At 34.0% G+C, this 23,183-nt stretch overlaps 2 protein-coding genes across 2 annotated transcripts; one reads left to right on the top strand and one right to left on the bottom strand.

Annotated features, from left to right (window-relative positions):
• LOC133192890 (uncharacterized) lies at window positions 1–1,403 on the bottom strand. Its single transcript, XM_061328896.1, has 3 exons — window positions 1,387–1,403; window positions 1,099–1,199; window positions 1–832 (listed from the first exon to the last, which is right to left on the bottom strand). Exons 1-3 carry the CDS (start codon window positions 1,401–1,403, stop codon window positions 42–44), a joined length of 909 nt encoding a protein of 302 aa, XP_061184880.1. The 3' UTR covers window positions 1–41.
• Window positions 1,404–3,183: 1,780 nt separating this feature from the next.
• LOC133192610 (complement C1q and tumor necrosis factor-related protein 9A-like) lies at window positions 3,184–4,387 on the top strand. Its single transcript, XM_061328606.1, has 2 exons — window positions 3,184–3,558; window positions 3,958–4,387. The coding sequence occupies exons 1-2, from the start codon at window positions 3,282–3,284 to the stop codon at window positions 4,374–4,376; spliced, it is 696 nt and encodes a 231-aa protein (XP_061184590.1). The 5' UTR covers window positions 3,184–3,281; the 3' UTR covers window positions 4,377–4,387.
• Window positions 4,388–23,183: the final 18,796 nt, after the last annotated feature.

Below are 23,183 nucleotides of genomic sequence, written 5' to 3' on the forward strand. Positions count from 1 at the left end.
AACTGGGCGCGGGGGGTGGATGGCATTGCCATTAACATTCTTTATTGGTATGATCGCTTACAAATTTGCAGAATCTTGTTCGTAGTGGACTCCATTTCTCTTGTGATTCTCATTCTCTCCTTCCGACGGTCACAACTTCGATTATCTTCACGTGCTTTTTGACCAACCATTGCTTTTGCTTTTCTTTCAGAAAGAGGTTTTTGTTTGCAGATTGACAATTCTTGTCTTCTACCATAGGATGCGTGTTGTTTCATAAGACTATGATCACCACCACTTTTGCTCTTTGTCATCTGCTCAGCAGACTTCAACAGGTTCAAGCCTTGGAAAGATTTATTTTGTCTAGATGGAATCGGTATTTCCATAGATCTGTGGTCAAGATACGTTTGTTTTCCGATGATGTTCATCCCTGTTTCGTTTGGTTTTGGTTGAGTTTTTTGTTCAGCTTTTAAAGGAAATTTGGCCAGAAGCGGTAAAGAGGTTGTGAGCTCGTGAGAGCGCATGCTGTGGTTGACGTGAATGTTCCTCCTGGTATTTGATAAGGATGGAAGCTTGCAAGACGAGTTCGTCGGACTGGTAACTTTGGGACTAAGGTACACCTCTTTCCCTATTATTTGTAATTCAGGAAAACTAACAGCTTTTGCCTGGTGGTTTCCTTGCATGCATTGAGGCATATTTACAACAGCATATTTCTCTTCGCTGGTTAGTTTCCTCACTTTCAAAGGTTGTGGTTTTGGAACCCTGTCCGTTTTTGTTTCAAAATCACGGAACTTTTCTTGCTCTTTAGCCTTTATATTTCTTTCCTGTGTTTTCACTGGTATTGAATTTACATTGCCTACAAATGAAGGTCAAATTACCATTTTTAAAAATTAATCATCGCACTAAAAATCTACATTGATGCTAAGAATTGAAAATACTATACTTTCGTGAAAATCATTAACGTAAGTATTTCTGAGGGCGCATTAGTACCGCACATCTTTAAATTCAAGGAACACTGATTGTTAAATTTTTGGCATGTTGTGTATTGCAATTCTATTCAACATGCAGTGTTCAAATCATAAAATAATGTAATTGCGTAAAACTAGTGATTATGTTTCTTACCATCTCCTGTAGAAAAGTATTTATCTTGGATGGAAGCATCAATTTCCAGTAAACCATATTCTAGTATTATTTCTAACCTTGACCCAAAGGATCCGTAGAACCTGAAAATAAACCATATGAATAAAAAAAAAATCGAAAACCTTTGAGTACTCTTTAAAAGGAGGATGAGCTGAACATCTCACGATCAACAATAAATACTGGTTTGATTTCTAAGTCCTTAGACTTTATCGATTGACGGTATATAACTTAGACAAACTACAGTGCGGTTTCCTCTGTTTTTGTACTCACTTTTGTGTCTTAGTCATGAAGAGATGAGATAAACTCCTTAGCTTCGATTTTTTAATGCGAAGAGCTTTAGCCTGCAGTACAAACTACTATGACGTCACAACTATTATGACGCATGGAATAATCAAGATCTTGCAATCTTGTGATTTTGAAGACTTTTTTTAAATAACGTCATAAGTCTAAAGGAGTTCCATTCTTTACGACGTCAAGTAAATTCTAAAGACGATAATGCTTTGAGAATTTTTGTTGTTGTTTTTATTAAGAATTGCATTTGTTAAATTTGTTGGGTTTTTTTTTTTTGTTTTTTTTTAATAAAAAGACCAGAGGAAGAGAAAAAGTGCTCGTATGAACACTCAACGCTGCTGTTTTTGCTTTTGACGATATATGCAGACTTAACGCTGGACAAGATTTTCTGACCTGTTCCTTTCTAATCAATTCAAATCATACGAGAAAATTAATTTTTATGTTTCTTATTTCTAGGGGATGTCTTCTTTCTTATACTGAGAGATTCTGACACCATATAAAAAAGATTTTAACAATTAATGTTTTCCAAAGCCAATTTAATCATTTTAACACTTATAATGGCAGTTATTAAAGTTTACAAATTTGCATAATTCTGAAAATGTAATTATTAAAAATACTTTCTTTATCTGCTGACATTAAAGTCCAAGTTTGATTTCCATTTTTGGTCAACATTTTTCCATTCGTATTACAATGTATATAAAAGTAATGAATTCGCTATTTCAATCATTAATGCATGACTTTATACAAACAAACAAAACAAAAACAAACAAAACAAAAACAAAAACAAATTTAACTCTTTTTTATTTGTTAGAGACGTAATTTGTTACAGTGTATATTCGATCGATCACTTTATATTAATAATATGTTTTAAGATTACATGAAATGAGATTTATTTCACTGTAAGCGTAAACTCATTTTTAAGTTTTTCACTATAATCGAATTTTTACTGTATACATGTATATGAGTATGTAATAATGCAAATGATTCATTGAAGTTAAAGCAGCACATTTTACTTACAAGTTCTTGTATATTGTAAGTTAATAATATTAATTAATAGAAAGACACAGCGTTTTACCGATACTCTGTAGAAGGTTGATTCTGAACTATTGGAAGAAACAGATCTCTATTCTTGTTTATGTATGCGAATTTCAGTGGAAGAAAGTTTATAAAGGTAAATTATTAACACTATCAATACCTTTTTAATCGATATGTTCTAATTCAGTGTATCATTTTATCTTTAATGAGGGTCATTTTATCTTTTTATTAACATCATGTTTGTTAAATTCTTCTGTTTCTAGTTACCTTAGTATTTTTTTAGTCAAAAGATTTTTTTTTATTCTGATACTTTACTTGCAATTTAAATTTCATGTGCATCTTCAGAAAAAAGTCATTCAAATATGAAGTGGTCTACTGGCATCGTGTTGATTCTTTCTGTGATTTCATTTTCTGGTGCACTCCTCCAAGGTCACTCCAATGCAACTGCATCCTCTAACGAACATACTGACCTTGATGTATACAAACAACTGCTTCATCTTGAAACAAATTTGGTTTCAGTTTTTACAGAATTGACAACATTAAAAGAACAAAATTTGCAACAACAGAAGACATCTGAACAACAACAGGAATTAATACAGACGCTCAACCAGACGATTCAGAATTTAAAAAGTGAAAATGGTGTCTTGAAAGACAAACTGGATAGATTGAATTCCACAATCTGTCAACAAAGTTATTCTGATGGTGAAATCGCAAAAAAACTAGAACCACAGATACAGACTCTTTCACTTGCAATTTTGGAATTGAACAAGTCCAGTTCGGAAGACTTTCAAACATTAAGAAATATCTTCAGAAGCAGGGAACAAGAAGTGACAAAAAATATGACTTCTGTCGTCAGTAACCTTAAACTAAATGATAGATACTTATCGCTTTCCCTGTTGGATGTTCAAAACAATATCTCAGCGCTAGGATCATTGCTCCAACAACAACAGAAGACACAAGCAGAACAGCATAAACTAACGCAAGCGAGAATACAAAATCTCACTTTTTCATTTAACAACAGCACAGCAATAACGCAGGCAGGAATACAAAATCTCACTTTTTCATTTAACAGCAGTACGACAGAACTACGTTCTTCTCTTTCCGATCTCCAAACACGTATGTATGCAAAGTGTTACTTTAGTATAACTTTGATTTGCTTCTGTATGAAGCATAAGACCTTCAGTAAGTTTTCAGAATCATTGGAATACCGGTATTCTGCATATTTAATGTTATTCAAAAAGAAATATAATGGTGTCATACAAGTTTTATGAAATATTGTAGCTAATTTAAAATTTTGAAATCACCTTTATCCTCAACTCAGAGGGTCTCAAACATGTTTGTAGACGATCTTGAGAAATAATTATATATATATATATATATATATATATATATATATATATATATATATATATATATATATATATATATATATATATATATATATATATATATATATAATGTTTCACTTTAATTGGTTATCAATTGTATTATTTATATAATTTTTATTTCTTCAAGGTATTGAGACAACCGTTGCTTTTACAGCGGGAGTTGGAGATGGTGATAATAGAGTATTTTCTTCTGGACAAACTGTTATATTCAGACAGATTATCTACCAAGTGGGAGGTGGATATAACCCTCTAACAGGAATATTTACCGCCCCAAAGGCTGGGCTGTATGTTCTATTTTGTACCAGTGTGGCATTTCACGACGAAATTTTCTGGACAAAAATAATGATTAATGGTTCAGTTAAGGCAGGCGTCATGGCTTATCATCCATCTTCAAATATGTATGTCTACCAGTCAGCCTCCAACCTTGTTGTCCAGCAGTTACAGGTGGGGGACCGAGTCTGGATACAAGTATATCAAGGTAGTCATCTGTACTCAGAATTTCCAGATACAACATTCTCTGTCATTATGATCAATGGATCATTCTAATATCGTAACTAGTGCACGACTTCAAATAACTAGAAGTGAATAGTTTTCGAATAAAATCTGTATTTGTGAATTATATCTTAAATATTTTCACATAAATATCGTATGAAAAAAAACATGTCTTTTTTTTTTGGTTTATGAACTAATAGATGCGTTGTCAAATATTATGTTTCAATGACTGATTCTCTTCAAAGCGATAAAGATTGTATGCTTTATCCTGTAACAGTGAAATATGCTTATAATATTGTTGATATTCGATATATTGTGTTAATATTCTCATACTATTGAAATAATGCTTTTTACATAAATGTATTTGTAAGCTAAATACAAATTGCTGGTATTAAATGAGTCACTTTAGGGAGAGATAGTGAAAATCATCTCAAAATAGCAGGAACACGCCCATGAAGTTCTGTAACAGTTGACTTTGGCGCCGGGGCCAGCAACGCTGAGATTTTCTCAAATTTATATGAGATATCTCATAAACTTTAAGTTTTTCTAACCAACTAGCCACCAATTGATTTTATTCTCAAACTCGGATCTGTCTTTGAGTTTTTCTCAAATCTAAAATTTTTCTCAAACGTGCTGCCACCAACGTATTTTCAGACTCAGCTGAAAAAAAAAACAACTGAGATTAGTGAATAAATACCTAAAGTAAAATCTCACATGATTATACTACAGATTATTACAAAAACGCAAAAGCCCATTAGTATCAACTTGAAGTAAATAAAAATTACACCCCACTATCTCTATTAGAAATTTTTTCTTGTAATTCAGAGACAATAATTTCTGGTCATAAAAGCATTTGGCTTCAAGTTAAAACGGGAAAAATGTACCAGATGTAAAAGAAGATGGGTGAACAAGGCGGGCGAAGTGCCTATAGTGCGACAAATATGAGGTGAAAAATAAATTCTCAATTTTATCAAAATTTTCTATGATATTTCATCTAACATTAAGGTATAGTTTATGTAAAATCTCTACAATTTACAAAATTCTCACAAAGACTGAAATTATTTGCCTGTGAAATAGCATACACACACTAAAGAGGACAAAAAGGACCATTTTCTCATACTTTAACAAATTTTTTCGATATGAGTGGGTCTTCGCTCCATTTTTTTGAAAGTTAATCCTAAAAGTTTGCATAAAAATATACACTTTTTGGTTTACAAAAACATGGAGCAAAGAGCCACTTTACTTTAAAATTACACTTTTATGACAAAGCATTCACATCTTTTCGAGAAATACTTGAAGTCCATTAAGTCAAGGGTCATATCACAAACATGATTTAAATGTCACTGATCATCAGGACCTGTGTAGCGTAGTGATTAGCGTGTTAGTCTCAAAGCAATATGATACTCCGGATTTTCATTGCTAGGGTTCGAATCCCACGAATACCATTTCATTTTTTAATAAAAGAATTTTTTTCAGAGATCTTTTCTTCTCAGAAAAGTTTTGTTGATCATAATTTTATAAATTTCAATAATGAGAACTTTATTTTAAATACTTAATTCACAAACTGAATATGATTTTTTTAATATCTGATGCTATAGGCATTCTGCACGCCTTGTTCACCCATCTTCTTTTATTAAACGTGGTATCGTTTAGTAATCCAAAACAGAGAAATTCTGCAGATTTTATATATTCAGAGAATAAAAATTAATGTAAATATACAAGAGGCCCATGGGCCACATCGCTCACCTGAATAAATATGGCCCTGCTGTTCTTCATCAGCAGATTTCTTCTCCTACATCACACGTAAAGCTTTGATCGCCTGTTCTAGCCACACCCTACCCAAAGGGGTCATGTTTTGAACGAAATTGAATCTACACTATCTGAGGATACTTCCATATTCATATGACTAATCATGGCTTTGCTGTTCTTGAAAACAGAATTTTAATGATGTCTGCCACCCTACCCTAGGGAGGGGGGCATGATTTGAACAAACTTAAATCTACACTACCTGGGGATGCTTCCATGTCAGTATGAATGATCATGACTTTGTTTGTTTATGAGAAGAAGATTTTCAAAGATTTTTTCCTATATATGTTCATATGTAAAACTTTGATTACCCACTGTGGCCCCATCCTACCCCCGGGGGTCATGATTTGAACAAATCTGATTCTACACTACCTGAGGATGCCTCCATATCAATATGTCTAATCGCGGCTTTGTTGTTCTTGAGATTTTTAAAGATTTTTCCTACGTCATGTAGTTATTCCTATGTAAAACTCTGATCCCCCATTGTACCCCCCCCCCGTTCATGATTTGAAAAAAAATTGATTCTACACTACATGAGGATGCCTACATATCAATATGTCTAAAGGTGGCTTTGTTGTTCTTGAGATGAAGATTTTTAAAGATTTTTCCTATATAAATATTCCTATATAAAACTTTCACACCCCCCCCCCCCCCATCGTGGCCCCAAATTACGCCCTGGGGTCTTAATTTGAACAAACTTGAATCTACACTACCTTAGGATGCTTCCATATCAATATAATTAATTGTTGCTTTTTTGCTCTTGAGAAGAAGATTTTTTAAAAGATTTCTCCTATATATATTTATGTAAAACGTTCATCCCCTATTATGGCGCCACCCTACCACAGGGGTCATGATTTGAACAAATTTGATTCTACACTATCTGATGAGGATGCCTCCACATCAATATGACTAATCATGGCTTTGTTGTTCTTGAGAAGAAGATTTTTAAAAGTATTTTCTTATATATTCCGATGTAAAACATTGACCTCCAATTGTGGCCTAATTGTGGCTTTGTTGTTCTTGAAAGAAGATATTCTAACAAGAGACTCATGAACCACATCGCTCACCTGAGCACTCTGGCTAGGAGTTCAGTATTTTATGAGTGGTATCAATCTATCCCTAAGGGGAGGGGGGCATGATTTGAACAAACTTTAATCTACACTAACTGAGGATGCTAACATATTTCTTTGACAAATCGTGGTTTTAGAAATTTTAAAAAGATTTTTTCCTATTAGTTTATCTTCTATTGTGGTCCTACCCTACCCCCAGGATTCATCATTTGAACAAACTTTAATCTACACTACCTGAGGATGCTTCCATATAAATATGATCAATCATAGTTTTGCTTTCTTGAGACGAAGATTTTTCCTATGTGAATCTCTGATCATCCATTGTGGCCTTACGCTACCCCCGGGGGTCATGATTTGAACAAATTTAAATCTACACTACCTGAGGTTGCTTCCATATAAATACTACAGTATGAAAAATCTTGGCTTTGCTGTTCTTGAGAAGATTTTTTCTATGCATTCCTATGTAAATCTTTGATCGCCCATTGTAGCCTCGCTCTACCCCAGGGGTCGTGTTTTGAACAAATTTGAATCTACACTACCTGAGGATCTGTCTGCATAAGTTTCATCTTTCCTGGCACAGTGGCTACGGAGAAGAAGACATTTCCTATGTATTACTCACAGGTACTTGTGGACAGCCGCACCCCCTCCCCCGAATATACACCTTGGGTCCAAAAATATTTTTTTTGTATTTTTTTCATAAATTATTCTTCTAGTACACGTTTACAATGTAATCCATATGAAAAATCTAAAAAATAACATAGAATTAACGTTTTATTAAAAAATCCTATCCGAGGTATTATAAAATAGAGAAGGTAAGTCACTTCCATTTGTTAACACTGGACCCCTCTTGGATATCAGGCCTGAAATATCATTTACTTATACTATATGTCACCAAAATGTGTCATGATATCTTGTTTCGGCAGATATTTTTGCTTTTAATCGTGCTATTTAATTGCCTAGGTATTCCACAATAACCTGGGTATTCATCGTCAAGCGTGAAAAGTGCTACAAGATTTAGAAATGTCAGAGTAGAAATTACGGAAGTGATCCAAAAACGACACCTAGCGTGTAACTCTCAAGTTCCGAGTGTTATAGAATAAAGGGAAAAGCCAGAAGGGGGGCTGTCCACAAGTACGTGTGGTATTACTATGTAAAACTTTGATCGTCCATTTCGGCCCCGCCCTACCCCGGGGGGTACATACTTGAATGTACACTACTTGAGGATGTGTTCATATAGGTTTCATCTTTCCTGGCCCAGTGGTTCTTGAGAAGATTTTTAAAAGATGCCATTAATTTTTAAGGGCATGGCCCTTCATTTGAACAAATCTGAATTCCCTTTACACAAGGATACTTTGCAGCAAGTTTGGTTGAAATTGGCCTTGTGGTTCTTGAGAAGAAGTCGAAAAAGTTTACAGACGATCGGACAGACAGATAGACAGACGGACGCCGGACAAAATGTGATCAGGTAAGCTAAATTTTTTCCTATATTTTTCTATGTAAAACTCTTATCCCCCATTGTGGCCCCACCCTACCCCCGGGGGTCATGATTTGAACAAATTTGAATCTACACTACCCAAGGATACTTCCATATCAATATGACTAATTGTAGCTTTGTTGTTTTTGAGAAAAAGATTTTTTAAAGTTTTTTCCTATATATGCCTATGTAAAACTTTGATCCCCCATTGTGGCCTCGACCTACCCCTAGGAGTCATGATTTTTACAAATTTGAATCTACACTATGTAATAAAAGTTCATATAAGTTTCAACTTTTCTTGCCCAATGGTTCTTGAGAAGAAGATTTTTAAAACATGACACCAAATTTTCTCAAATTCTTAATTATCTCCCCTTGAAAGAGGGTGTAGCCCTTCATTTGAACAAACTTGAATTCCCTTCACGCAAAAATGCTTTGTGGCAAGTTTGGTTGGAATTGGCCCAGTGTTTCTTGAGAAGTCGAAAATGTGAAAAGTTCACAGACAGACAGTCGGACGCCATACAAAATGTGATCAGAAAAGCTCACTTGAGCTTTCAGCTCAGGTGAGCTAATGAATAACTGTCTGGGCTTTTTTATTTACATGTATGTACATTGTAATCATAGGCATCGAGTATTCTGGGACATTGCGCCCCCTTTTCCAAAGCTTATCTTTAACTGTTAATTTTGTATAATATTGATCACTGAAAGGCCAGTTTCTATTACAATATAATCAAAAACTCCCATATTGATATTTTTTTTTTAAATTCTTGTACTAAGTTAAACCCTTCCCCCACCCCTAAGAGGTAAGAGAGAGATGAAAGATTTCAGAGTAAAGGAGCTAGGGTTTGTGATAAATCCTTAAAGACATCTTAGACTGCCTTTAGACGCAGTGAGAACTCAACAAGTTTAATTGCATGACAAAGAAATAGTTTATTTTAATATGAATCATAAATTTTAACTGAGAACACAGCATTATGTAATAACAATGGGAAAAGCATTTTTTTTTTACAATTATTGCATTACTTGTCATGCTTATGAGGAAAAACAAGAGAAAAAAATGAATCTCTTGAAAACCTATCTTTACTACTTATGTACTAAGTTGCACATGGTGCATAACATTAAAATGTACAAAGTATATACAGCATTATCAATAAATTCTTTTGTAATAAAAAAAATTGTGGAGAGAGCATCCAAAACAAAACTGTTACATAGAAAGATAAAAATATTAGTACATTATTAAGGCCTGCTGTGCAAATCAAAGAGAAAAAAAAAGAGAGAATATAGTAAGAACTCAGATTTGGTTTATTGGAATGTTTATGTTGAAACATATCAAAAGGTAATAACGTAACTAAGAGATCACTGATTTTTTTTTTCAAGAATCAGTGCAGAGAATTTTTATTAAAAAATGTATTGGCTGCCATATCAAAAAATGATTTAAAATTTAAGAGGGGAATGAAACTTGAGCTGATGACTCTATTTTAAAAACAATCGCAGGCCTGTTGATCTTGAGGTCAATGTTAAAAGGTCAAGATAAAAAAAATCAGTTCTTTGATGTAAAACATAATTACTTGGTTACACTACTCTATAAAAATTTCGAACTTATGGGCAGTCTTACAATGTATAAACCCTCTCCTACATTAATGTAAATATACAATAAGGCTCATAATTTATATGTGTTTCTAAATACAATTAATACATGTACATGTATCTTGGATTCAATTAACCCTATGCACAGCTTCAAAATTTACAGCTTTAAATAAATGAGGAATACAATATACAACTTATCTATATGAATAAAATTGCCAATTAATATTTTACCAATAGTGGATAAAATGAAAGAAAAAGAAATGAAAAAGTAATTATGTTATACTTAAATATTTCAACAACATTATCATTATCAATATCAAATTCTTATACACAGTAAGAAATAATTCAGATATGTGAAGTTGCTAACATATTGTTTGTCCGATGTTATTTAAAGTACTATTTAAATATTGCTTATACTATTAAGTTAATAAAAAAGTTAATGGGTGTCTTTATACAAAGACATAAGCAGAGGGAGGGAGGGAGGTTTTTACCACATGTATATATTTCTCAAACATAAAATTAAAACATGCCTGAAACGATGACTTGCTAATATATTGTATGAAAAGTGAAAAAAAGTTAAAGAGAAAGGAGAGTTTTGAGACATAAAATTTATACTTCACTACCTTTGAAAATTTAAAAGAGAAGAAAATATTCCAGAATATCTAAATTTGTTAAAAAAACCCAACAACTTGTATTCATATGTGCAATATAATGGGTATAATTTTTTGGGGGGTAGCAGTTTTTGTAGTTTTTAAAAAATACAATATCAAAATAAATGTGAACTTGACATGAAGAAATGAAAATGAAACTGCAGAAACTTAAATCTATCGATACTGCCTTTTATAAAGTTATAATCAAAAAGAAAATAAAAGAATTTCCAAATATATTACAATAAACTAAAACTTAAAGGTGACTTCTTTTTTCATTTCAAAATTAGTCAAATTTTTCTAATTTCATAGGTATGAATGTGTATAATGCTGTATGAATCAATAAATATCAAAGTAAAAATGAGTTAGGGGAAAAATCAAAATGAAGCAAAATTGAGTTAGGGGTGAGACATAGTCTTGGAGACATCCCCTGCCATTTTTCTCCTAAATGTGAAAAGAGGAGACTGATTATTCTTTTCAAAAGAGAAAAATAGAAAAGAGAACTAGCTTTATTACAAATATTAGATTTTTTAACAATTTAATCAAGTTTTCAAATTCACATTAACAGAAGAAAGAGAATATTCTTCTTAACTGAAAAAAGGGGGACAGAGAAAGGTATAGTTTTGATAACAAAAACAATGCTGCATAATAGTTAATTTATCCATTTTTAAAATTCTTACTTCATGTAAAAATTACCCAAAAAATATTAAATAGCAAAATAGTATTGCTCTATGAAATAAAATGAAATTGCAAATTCAAACTTATAGCCTTTTATATGGATATAATAAATAAATATATGTTATAATAAAATATACATTTACTTCACACTTGATCTTTTTATGAAAGAAGTAAAAAAAAATGTCATACTACTAATCAATTTGAAGGAGAGGAAGGGAACTAAAACAAAACTACCTAGGAAGAAAAATATAACTCTGTCTGAATTTAAAAGAAAAAGAGAGAGTAATAAATCAAAATATTAACTTTTCAACAACAACAACAAAATGGAAGACAAAGAGAATACAATGAAGGAATAACAGTAAGGAAAATTACTAAAAACTAACTCGGAAAGGTCATTTCTGTGCTTTTCAATTTTTGCACGATTTTGGCATTTTTAACAAAAACTGAAAACTTAAATAGCATTGTTTATTTACTGTTCAAATAGCAATGTAAATTTACTGTTTAAAATGAATTTAAAAAAAAATATGAAATAGCAACAATTTTGAACAAAAGAAATTGTCAATGCCTTATATCTAACATACTAAAAGAATATATACTTTATATGATGTATTTTCATATTTAAATTTTGAATGAGGATACTTTCCTTATAATTCAGAAAGAAGTAAATTTTTTGAATGATCATTAAAAGATCAATATTAAAGTAAAACTGAGTTAATATGATTGAGATTATATCCCAAAAGATATTTCCTGTTATCTGTTCCTCTGAATGTAGAAAAGGTGGGGGACTGATCAGTCCTATCTTCTTAATTCAGCATTGTTAAAAAATCTTTCTACTGAAATTGTCATTCAAATAAACAATAAAATTGTTTTAAGTTAGATTTGAAAAAATGGAAAACATTAAATTTTGTGATGAATAACTTAAAGCTAACTTAGCTTAGTGGATGAAAAATATTTTTCTCTAATTACATGTATATATTTTAAGCCAAGAAAAAAGGTAATTAACCGCAATGAATAGTCCAATGTAATTGTTTGAAAAACATGACACTTAGAATTCAAAATACATTGTATTTAAAAATAAATTATTAGAGAGCTTACAATTTATGTTGCAACTAATACTTGAGGGAAAATAGAATATTGTTGTCCTATTTGGTTAAGTTTAAAAAAAAAAACATTTTACTCTGAATAAATAAGAAAAAGAAAAATATTCTTTTTTAATGCCTCTTATTTAAACATATAATGAATAAAAATACCTCCCTTGCTTTTAATCTTAAATGTTCAGACAAGCACTGATTAAATATTACATCCCTTGTTTTGTTTTTTTAAAACTTAAATAACTAATCATTAAAAAAATCTTTATAAGAAAATAAAAAAACAGAGAAAATCACTTATAAACAGACAGACAATAGTTAAGTAAGTCAGCCTTTTCTTCCATAGAATATCTTGTGATTTAATGCCTTTATAATATGAATTTCACAGTCTTCTTAATCCCTAAGTGAACTTCATGATGTTGATGTCATGAGTAATCCTTTGTTTCCCAAATAAAGTCAAATGTTAAGCCATCATTTGATTACTCCTAGTCTGTACTGTCATAAAAATTTCCAACATGAAAGTGATTATGAAACTATTTTGTTATGTTTTCACTTCACATCCCATGCAGTTGTTGATGATCAATAATTGCAAGCATGTAGTCCAAAAAGGTTTCTAGTCTGTCCCTGATCTCTGTATGCATGTCAGAAATTATTCAGTTACATATGATGTGGTGGTGCATGTGGTACATGAAATATGGAGATAACAAACAGTAATCAAGCGCAAAATACCATTAAAACAATACAAATCGAGAGCAGAGCATATATCCATAAAGGTGAAGATAAAGACGAAGTTTGTTGTTAATGTACTTAGCACTGTCCATTAAATTCTGTGAGTTTAGCTGTTTAGTGTGTCCATGTGAGTTAAGCTGTTCAGTGTGTCCATCATTTTGTTATAACAATATACTCATCACTATCCATCGAATTCTGTGAGGTTAGCTGTTCAGAGTGTCCATCACTTTGTTATAACAATGTACTCAGCACTGTCCATTGAATTCCATGAGTTTAGCTGTTTAGTATGTCCATCACTTGTTAATAGTAATGTCATCCATTGAATTCTGTGAGTTAAGCTGTTTAGAGTGTCTATCACTTGTTAATAACAATGGACTCAGCACTGTCCATTGAATTCTGTGAGTTAAGCTGTTCAGAGTGTCCATCACTTTGTTATAACAATGTACTCAGCACTGTCCATTGAATTCTGTGAGGTTAGCAATTTAGTGTCCATCACTTTGTTAATAACAATCTACTCAGCAGTCACCGCCGTCCATTGAATTCTGTGAGTTAAGCTGTTCAGAGTGTCCATCACTTTGTAATAACAATGTACTCAGCACTGTCCACTGAATTCTGTGAGGTTAGCTATTTAGTGTTCATCACTTTGTTAATAACAATGTACTCAGCACTGTCCATTGAATTCTGTGAGGTTAGCAATTTAGTGTCCATCACTTTGTTAATAACAATCTACTCAGCAGTAACCACCGTCCATTGAATTCTGTGAGTTAAGCTGTTCAGAGTGTCCATCACTTTGTAATAACAATGTACTCAGCACTGTCCATTGAATTCTGTGAGGTTAGCTATTTAGTGTTCATCACTTTGTTAATAACAATCTACTCAGCAGTAACCACCGTCCATTGAATTCTGTGAGTTAAGCTGTTCAGAGTGTCCATCACTTTGTAATAACAATGTACTCAGCAATGTCCATTGAATTCTGTGAGGTTAGCTATTTACTGTCCATCACTTTATTAATAACAATGTACTCAGCAGTCAGCACTGTCCATTGAATTCTGTGAGTTTAACTGTTCAAATTGTCCATCACTTTGTTATAACAATGTACTCAACACTGTCCATTGAATTCTGAGTTTAGCTGTTTAGTGTGCCCATCACTTTGTTAATAACAATATACTCAGCACTGTCAATTGAAATCTGTGAGTTTAACTGTTCAGAGTGTCAATCCATTTATAAAAATGTACTCAGTACTGTCAATTGAGTTCTGTGAGTTCAGCTGTTTGATGTTCTCAGCACTGTCCAATGAATTCTGTAAGTTTAGGTATTTAGTATGCCCATCACTTTGTTAATAACAATGTACTTAGCAATGCAAATTGAATTCTTTTAGTTTAGCTATTTATAGTGTGTCCAATTTGAAAAAAAGGTGACAAATGGATCCTCCTTGTCCTGAGATTTCGGATCAGAGGAACCATCCTCTACACTCTCAATAGATGGTGACATAATTAGTTTCCTCTTGGCTAATTTTCTGTAAATGAAAAAAGTATAACAAAAAATATTAAGACAATGCAAATCAATGACATTAACTGAAATTTGAAGAAATTTTTAAAAGTATTTATCTCTTATATTCTTTTGTACATATATTCATTTTTGCCACAAAGGGCTGAAAGTCTGCTTTGCAGTGTAGAATTGAAGGCTAAATATCTAGTCATATTCATCAACAGTATCATAGATAAGTAAGATGGTCACCTGAGTTCTATGAATTTCTCAGACATGATGACTAAATAAGCCCCAAACAGAACTAGAATTCTAACACTGTGTGACAAAAATTTATTTGTAGAGTTTTCTGCCCTGAGGGTCATGATAAACAATATTTTGGTGGAGAGTTTCAAGCTCTTCCTAACCATGCACTTTCTTCCAGATTTGTAGAAAAGATGAAAAGTTTCTAAAATTATGTGCATTTTCACTATATGACAATTTTAACCCTACCAAGGAGACAGAATCCATCTTGAGGTTCATTAAAATACTTTGATAAAAGGTTTCTTCCTAACCCTGATACATCAGATTCTCATGAACCGAGTGAGTAACCAAAAAAGAGTTTCTTAGACCTTGTACATCTTCACTACATAACATTCTGTTCTGGGGGTAAAACCTCAGCCCTTTGTGTCAAGATTGTCCCCAAATTGATAGAGGAACTTAATGTTTTTCTTTACCTTACATTCAGTTTTTTAAAGATGTGTAGTGGTAATTTTTGTTTGTTTGAAATTTTATTCAGAAATTTTAGCAGTTTTTGCCCCTTTCCTGAGATCCCAGAGGTATGATTAAGAAGAAAACAATCTATATTCATCTTATCCCTATGCTTTAAATCAAAGTTGCATAAAATTGGACAGAAAGTATTTAAGAAGTTAAAAATACAGTAAAACATACTAATATGGATGGGCAAAATTTGCTTATTATAAATGTTATATCTGTTTAGTTCACAATATATTTAAAATCATAGGGATTTAAAATCACTTCACTATAACCATGAATTCATTATAAGTAAACCTGTTATAAGTTTGTTCTACTGTATTGAATTGTTACAATGTAATGGACAACAGACAATGCATTAAACATCATGATGGACAAAAATGAATGGCAAAATGTCAACTGATAGACTGAAGTGACCTTAAAAGTCTTATCATGTGAAAGGTGTACAGCTGGCCCCTTACCATCGCTTCCAGGTCAGGCTGCAGTCCATCCTTACTCTCTGCACTCTTGTTGATGCATATTTGTCTATATACAATAACAATATTAATGTCAGTCTGCCTGTAAAGAAACAGTCTGGAGGGGTCATCAAAAATATTAACAAAACTTTAACAAATGAAAGAGCTAACATAATTTCACAGAATAGAAGGAGTTTGTAGAGCTGGTGTCTTACCTTCATTTTCAGGTCAGCACTCATTGATCTCTTTGAACTCTTCCTGAATCATGGCAACTTGCTCTTGGAATCAGGATCAATGCCAGCAAAATCACCTGTCTATGAACCAAAAAAAGACACTAGGAATTCAAGAAATGAGAAATACTCATAAAATCTAATGTACATAATGAAATACCTAGAGCTAGTGTCTTACAATTAATTTACGGTTAGGTAGCAGTTAATCCTTATTCCCCCAAGTCTTGTTGTAGCATGATGGTCTTATCCATGGGATTGAGGTCTGCCTCATCGTCTGCCTGTTAAAAAAGAACAGTGAGGCCTAGATGCCTAAATGCTCACCTTAGTCACCTTGGCCTTGTTATCAGAAGGAAAATTCTTAATTCATATTTTTTTGCCCACCCTAGCTCCAAGGGTTTATAACATTACCTAATTTGAATCAACAAATTCTGGGGTTGCTTCACCATTATTGCAAATAAAATGGTCTTGCTGTTCTGCAACAGAAGTGAATCCTCTTGGGACTATGATTTGAACAAACTTGAATCTAAAATATATCAGGATTAAGCTTCAATATAAGTTTCATCTTTTCTGAGGAGCTGAGCAGAAGATTTGTTAACATTTTTTTCCCTGTGTCTTCCTATGTAAACTATTCAGCCCTTATTGTACCCCCACCCTACCCCTGAGGATCATGATTTGAACAAACTTGAAACTACACTCTGCCAGGGAGATTTCAGATAAACTTCATTTTTTTCCCTAGCTCAGTTCTAATGCAGAGGATTTATTTAAAAAATGTTCCCATATGCTCCCATGTAAACATTTGATCCCTCATTTTACCCAATTCCTACTACTGGGAGCCATAATTTAAATTAACTTGAATCTACACATCAGGAAGCTTCAATATAAGTTTTTTTCCCCTGGAATAATGGTTCATGAAAAGATGATATTTAACTGATTCAACCCAATATTGACTATTTCTTAATTATCCCCCCTTAAATTACAATGTAGCCCTTCTCTCCTTTCTCAAGTACCTTCCCTTGACTCAGGGTGTAGCTCTTTATTTGAACAAACTTGAATCCCCTTTTTACACAAGGATGTGGTTGAAATTGGACCAGTAGTTTTGGAGAAGAAGATAAAATTTTGTTAAGTTTACAACAACACTCATGATGACACACAACAGACAAACTTCAATCTAAAAGTTCACTTGAGCTCAGGTGATCTAAAAAAGAAATCAACACAGTACATGTGCTCAGACTTGAATCTGACAAACAATGGATTTCTACCTTGCAACTTGATTGAGGTTTACCAAACCATTCCTCTAAAAACACAAGAGGCCCATGGGCCACAATGCTTACCTGAGTAACTGTGACCCCTTTTGTTCATCAGCAGATTCTTTTTTTTCCTATATATTTCCATGTTTAACTTGATCACCCATTGTAGCCCCACTCCATCCCCAGGAGGAGGGGGGGGGGGGGGTCATGATTTGAGCAAACTTGAATCTACACTATCTAAGGATGCTTCTTTCTAAATATGACTAAACATGACTTTACTGTTCCTGGGGGAAAAAATTTAAGTTTTTTGCTTGTATATTCCTATGTGGAACTTTGATTGCCCATTGTGGCACTTCCCTACCCCCTGTGGTCATGATTTGAACAAGTTTGAATATACATTACCTGTGGATGTTAATGTTAATGTGACTAAACATAGTTCTTCTGTTCTTGAGAAAATTTTTACAGATTTATTTGTAATCTATGTAAAACTTAAATTGCCACCCCCCCCCCCCCATGTCATAACCTGAAAACCTGAAAATACACTACCTGTGAATGCTTACATATAAAAATATGACTGATCATGGCTATGCTGTTCTTCATCATAAAATTTCTTAAATGCTGTTCTTGAGAGGAAGACTTTTAAAATTTTTCCTATAAATACTCATGTTAAACTTTGAATGCCTATTGAAGCCCCTCCTAGTCATGATTTGAACAAACTTCAATCTACACTACCAAAAGATGCTTCCATATAAATATGATTAGTCATGCCTTTTCTATTCTTGAGAAGAAGAGTTTTTCCTACACATTCCCAAGTAAAACTTTTATCACCCATAGTGGCCCCTCCAAACCCTTGGGTTTCATGAATTGAACAAATTTAATCTGTACTATGTCAGGAAGTTTTCACATAAATTTTATCTTTTCTGGCTTAGTGGTTCTTAAGAAAAAGATTTTTTTAATGACCCAATCCAATTTTAATTTGTTCTTAATTACCTCCCCATGGAAGAGAGTGTGCCCTTCATTTGAACACTTGAATCCCCTTTTCCCAAGGACACTTTTTGCCAACTTTGGTTGAAATTGGCCTAGTGTTTCTGGATGAAGTTTATGAAGACTGTGACGCAGAAAATAACAACAATGAAAACAATAACAGACAACGAATAATTTTTAATCAGAAAAGCTCACCTGAGACTTTGGTCCAGGTGAACTTATAAAAATTCAAGTGGTTAAAGTAGAAAAGTGAAATAGAAAACAGAGATCTAAAAGTACAACAAAAAAAGAGATATCAGAGAGGAAACAAGACTTCAAATAAAGTAAGAAAGACTAAAAAAAACTCATTAAGTACTAAAAAAAAATTTAAAAATTGCAAAAAAAAGCTTTTTACTTACTCCTTGGCTAATGATGGCTGCTGGACATAGCTGGGCAATACACTCCTCTTCTTCTGTTAATCTACCCTGGTTCTCCCCTTTCATCTCTCATCCTTGAAAATATACGATGAAGACAAGATTCGAAATAATTCAATGCAATGTAAAAATCACAGATATTCAAGTAAACATAATCATTAAATCATTCTTAGTTGGAAAATCAGTTAGCAAAAAACAAAAACAAACAAACAAACAAAAACAATAAGATTAATAAGGTTAGGGTAGGAATCAGAAGAGGGGACAAGATGAGATGGATAGTTAGTTATGTTAGAGTAGGGAGGAGATAGGAGAAAGAAAAGTCAGAAAGGCTTAAATAAAAAGTACTTCTTATAAGGCCCTCGCTGTTTAAGTGGGTCCTGATGATGTTAAAATAAAATGAAGTAGAGCTTGAATCTTACCATGAATTCTACTCATGGCGGCAGTTGATTGAGAGAGGGGATTACTTCAGGATCCTGGTCAGCCAACACATTCTTCTGCTAACAAAGAAAAAACAGAGACATCAAAAAAGGAACACTTGCATTTCATATCAAGTGACAAGTTTAATTAAAACAAGAGGCCCATGGGCCACATCGCTCACCTGAGAAACTTTGGCCATGCTGTTCATTACCAGATATCCCCCCTTGTAATACCTCTTGTGGCCCCACCATACAACGGGGGTCATGATTTGAACAATTTAGAATCTACACTACCCCAGGATGCTTCCACATAAGTTTCAGCTTTTCTGGTCCAATGGTTCTTGAGAAGATTTTGAAAGATTTTTCCTGCACATTTCAATGTAAAACTTGGATTCCCTATTATGACTCCACCCTACCCCAGGGGTCATGATTTGAACAATTTAGAATCTACACTACTTGAGGATGCTTCTACATAAGTTTCAGCTTTTCTGGCCCAGTTGTGCTTGAAAAGAAGATTTTAAAAGATTTTTTCTTACATATTTCAATGTAAAACTTGGATTCCCTATTGTCGCTTCGGCCTACCCCTGGGGGTCAAGATTTTAACAATTTAGAATCTACACTATCCCAGGATGCTTCTACATAAGTTTCATTTTTCTTTGGCCCAGTGGTTCTTGAGAAGAAGATTTTATAATGACCCCACCCTATTTTCCTCTTTTCTTGATTATCTCCACTTCTAAGGGGACTTGGCGCTTTATTTTCACAATTTGAACTTCGCTTTACCAAAGAATACTTTGTACCAAGTTTGGTTAGAATTAGCCCAGTGGTTCTTGAGAAGAAGCTGAAAATGTGAAAAGTTTACGGACAGATGGATAAACGACGGACAACAGGTGAACAGAAAAGCTAACTTCAGCTTTCAGCTCAGATGAGCTAAAAAGCAGCTTGTTGCTTACCTATTCCAGCAAGGTTGGCTGTCACATATAGCTGGGAAATGGACTATTCTTCAAGTGGTGGTGGGCCTTGGTCCTCCTTTCTCCTTCCTATTCTGAGCCCCTGAAAATATACAACTGACACAAGATTAGTAGAAATTCAAAACAATGCAACAAATCACAGAAATTCAAGTCAAAATAATCAGTACAACAAAATTTGTTGAAAAATCAGTTAGCAAACAATGACAGTTAACTCAGGAACAGGAATGTGGGGGAAAGGGCAGGGTGGTGGTTAGTTATGTTAGAGTAGGGAGGGGGATAGGAGAAAGGAAAGAGAAAAGGACAAAATTCAAAAATACCTCCATATAAGCTTCCATGGCTGTTGATGTGGCTCCTGGTGATGTTTCTTCTGAACTGTCTCAGCATCTCTGCATCCTGTCAATTAAAGGTTAAGAGGTCAAAGCCTGATACAGCCAACATCAATTGCAAAGCAAAATATCAGCAAAGGATGCAAGAAGTAAAGTCGGAATCTAACCGCGCATGCTATTCATGTCTGCAGTTGTATGGGAGAGGGACCACTCCTCACTTCAGGATCCTGGTCAGCCAACACATTCTTCTGCTAACAAAGAAAAAACAGAGACATCGAAGAAGGAACACTAGTTTTGCATTTCATATCAAGTGACAAGTTGAATTAAAAAAAAAAGCAGCTTGTTGCTTACCTATTCCAGCAAGGTTGGCTGTTGTATATAGCTGGGAAATGGACTATTCTTCAAGTGGTGGTGGGCCTTGGTCCTCCTTCCTTCTTCCTATTCTGAGCCCCTGAAAATATACAACTGACACAAGATTAGTAGAAATTCAAAACAATGCAACAAATCACAGAAATTCAAGTCAAAATAATCAGTACAACAAAATTTGTTGAAAAATCAGTTAGCAAACAATGACAGTTAACTCAGGAACAGGAATGTGGGGGAAAGGGCAGGGTGGTTGTAAGTTATGTTAGAGTAGGGAGGGGGATAGGACAAAGGAAAGAGAAAAGGAAAAAAAATCAAAAATACTCCCATATAACCTTCCATGGCTGTTGATGTGGCTCCTGGTGATGTTTCTTCTAAACTGCCTCAGCTTCTCTGCATCCTGTCAATTAAAGGTCAAGAGGTCAAAGCCTGATACAGCCAACATCAATTGCAAAGCAAAATATCAGCAAAGGATGCAAGAAGTAAAGTCGGAATCTAACCGTGCATGCTATTCAGGTCTGCAGTTGTATGGGAGAGGGACCACTCCTCACTTCAGGATCCTGGTCAGCCAACACATTCTTCTGCTAACAAAGAAAAAACAGAGACATCAAAGAAGGAACACTTGCATTTCATATCAAGTGACAAGTTGAATTTAAAAAAAAGCAGCTTGTTGCTTACCTATTCCAGCAAGGTTGGCTGTTGTATATAGCTGGGAAATGGACTATTCTTCAAGTGGTGGTGGGCCTTGGTCCTCCTTCCTTCTTCCTATTCTGAGCCCCTGAAAATATACAACTGACACAAGATTAGTAGAAATTCAAAACAATGCAACAAATCACAGAAATTCAAGTCAAAATAATCAGTACAACAAAATTTGTTGAAAAATCAGTTAGCAAACAATGACAGTTAACTCAGGAACAGGAATGTGGGGGAAAGAGCAGGGTGGTGGTTAGTTATGTTAGAGTAGGGAGGGGGATAGGACAAAGGAAAGAGAAAAGGAAAAAAATTCAAAAATACTTCCATATAAGCTTCCATGGCTGTTGAAGTGGCTCCTGGTGATGTTTCTTCTGAACTGCCTCAGCTTCTCTGCATCCTGTCAATTAAAGGTCAAGAGGTCAAAGCCTGATACAGCCAACATCAATTGCAAAGCAAAATATCAGCAAAGGATGCAAGAAGTAAAGTCGGAATCTAACCGTGCATGCTATTCAGGTCTGCAGTTGTATGGGAGAGGGACCACTCCTCACTTCAGGATCCTGGTCAGCCAACACATTCTTCTGCTAACAAAGAAAAAACAGAGACATCAAAGAAGGAACACTAGTTTTGCATTTCATATCAAGTGACAAGTTGAATTAAAAAAAAAGCAGCTTGTTGCTTACCTATTCCAGCAAGGTTGGCTGTCACATATAGCTGGGAAATGGACTATTCTTCAAGTGGTGGTGGGCCTTGGTCCTCCTTCCTTCTTCCTATTCTGAGCCCCTGAAAATATACAACTGACACAAGATTAGTAGAAATTCAAAACAATGCAACAAATCACAGAAATTCAAGTCAAAATAATCAGTACAACAAAATTTGTTGAAAAATCAGTTAGCAAACAATGACAGTTAACTCAGGAACAGGAATGTGGGGGAAAGGGCAGGGTGGTGGTTAGTTATGTTAGAGTAGGGAGGGGGATAGGAGAAAGGAAAGAGAAAAGGACAAAATTCAAAAATACTTGCATATAAGCTTCCATGGCTGTTGATGTGGCTCCTGGTGATGTTTCTTCTGAACTGTCTCAGCATCTCTGCATCTTGTCAATTAAAGGTCAAGAGGTCAAAGCCTGATACAGCCAACATCAATTGCAAAGCAAAATATCAGCAAAGGATGCAAGAAATAAAGTCGGAATCTAACCGTGCATGCTATTCAGGTCTGCAGTTGTATGGGAGAGGGACCACTCCTCACTTCAGGATCCTGGTCAGCCAACACATTCTTCTGCTAACAAAGAAAAAACAGAGACATCAAAGAAGGAACACTAGTTTTGCATTTCATATCAAGTGACAAGTTGAATTAAAAAAAAGCAGCTTGTTGCTTACCTATTCCAGCAAGGTTGGCTGTTGTATATAGCTGGGAAATGGACTATTCTTCAAGTGGTGGTGGGCCTTGGTCCTCCTT

This window comes from Saccostrea echinata, unplaced genomic scaffold, assembly GCF_033153115.1.
Source record: "Saccostrea echinata isolate AGI-Se365-2 ecotype Australia unplaced genomic scaffold, CSIRO_AGI_Sech_v1 ptg000025l, whole genome shotgun sequence".
Classification (NCBI taxonomy): domain Eukaryota; kingdom Metazoa; phylum Mollusca; class Bivalvia; order Ostreida; family Ostreidae; genus Saccostrea; species Saccostrea echinata.

What these genes read in the sequence shown, in the direction of transcription:
- LOC133192890 (XM_061328896.1), bottom strand. An exon ending in ATACTTTTCTACAGGAGATG is followed by an intron (nt 833 to 1,098) that starts GTAAGAAACATA and finishes CTTCATTTGTAG; the next exon opens with GCAATGTAAATTCAATACCA.
- LOC133192610 (XM_061328606.1), top strand. Translation starts at nt 3,282, where the DNA reads ATGACTTCTGTCGTCAGTAACCTTAAACTAAATGATAGATACTTATCG. An exon ending in TCTTTCCGATCTCCAAACAC is followed by an intron (nt 3,559 to 3,957) that starts GTATGTATGCAA and finishes TATTTCTTCAAG; the next exon opens with GTATTGAGACAACCGTTGCT.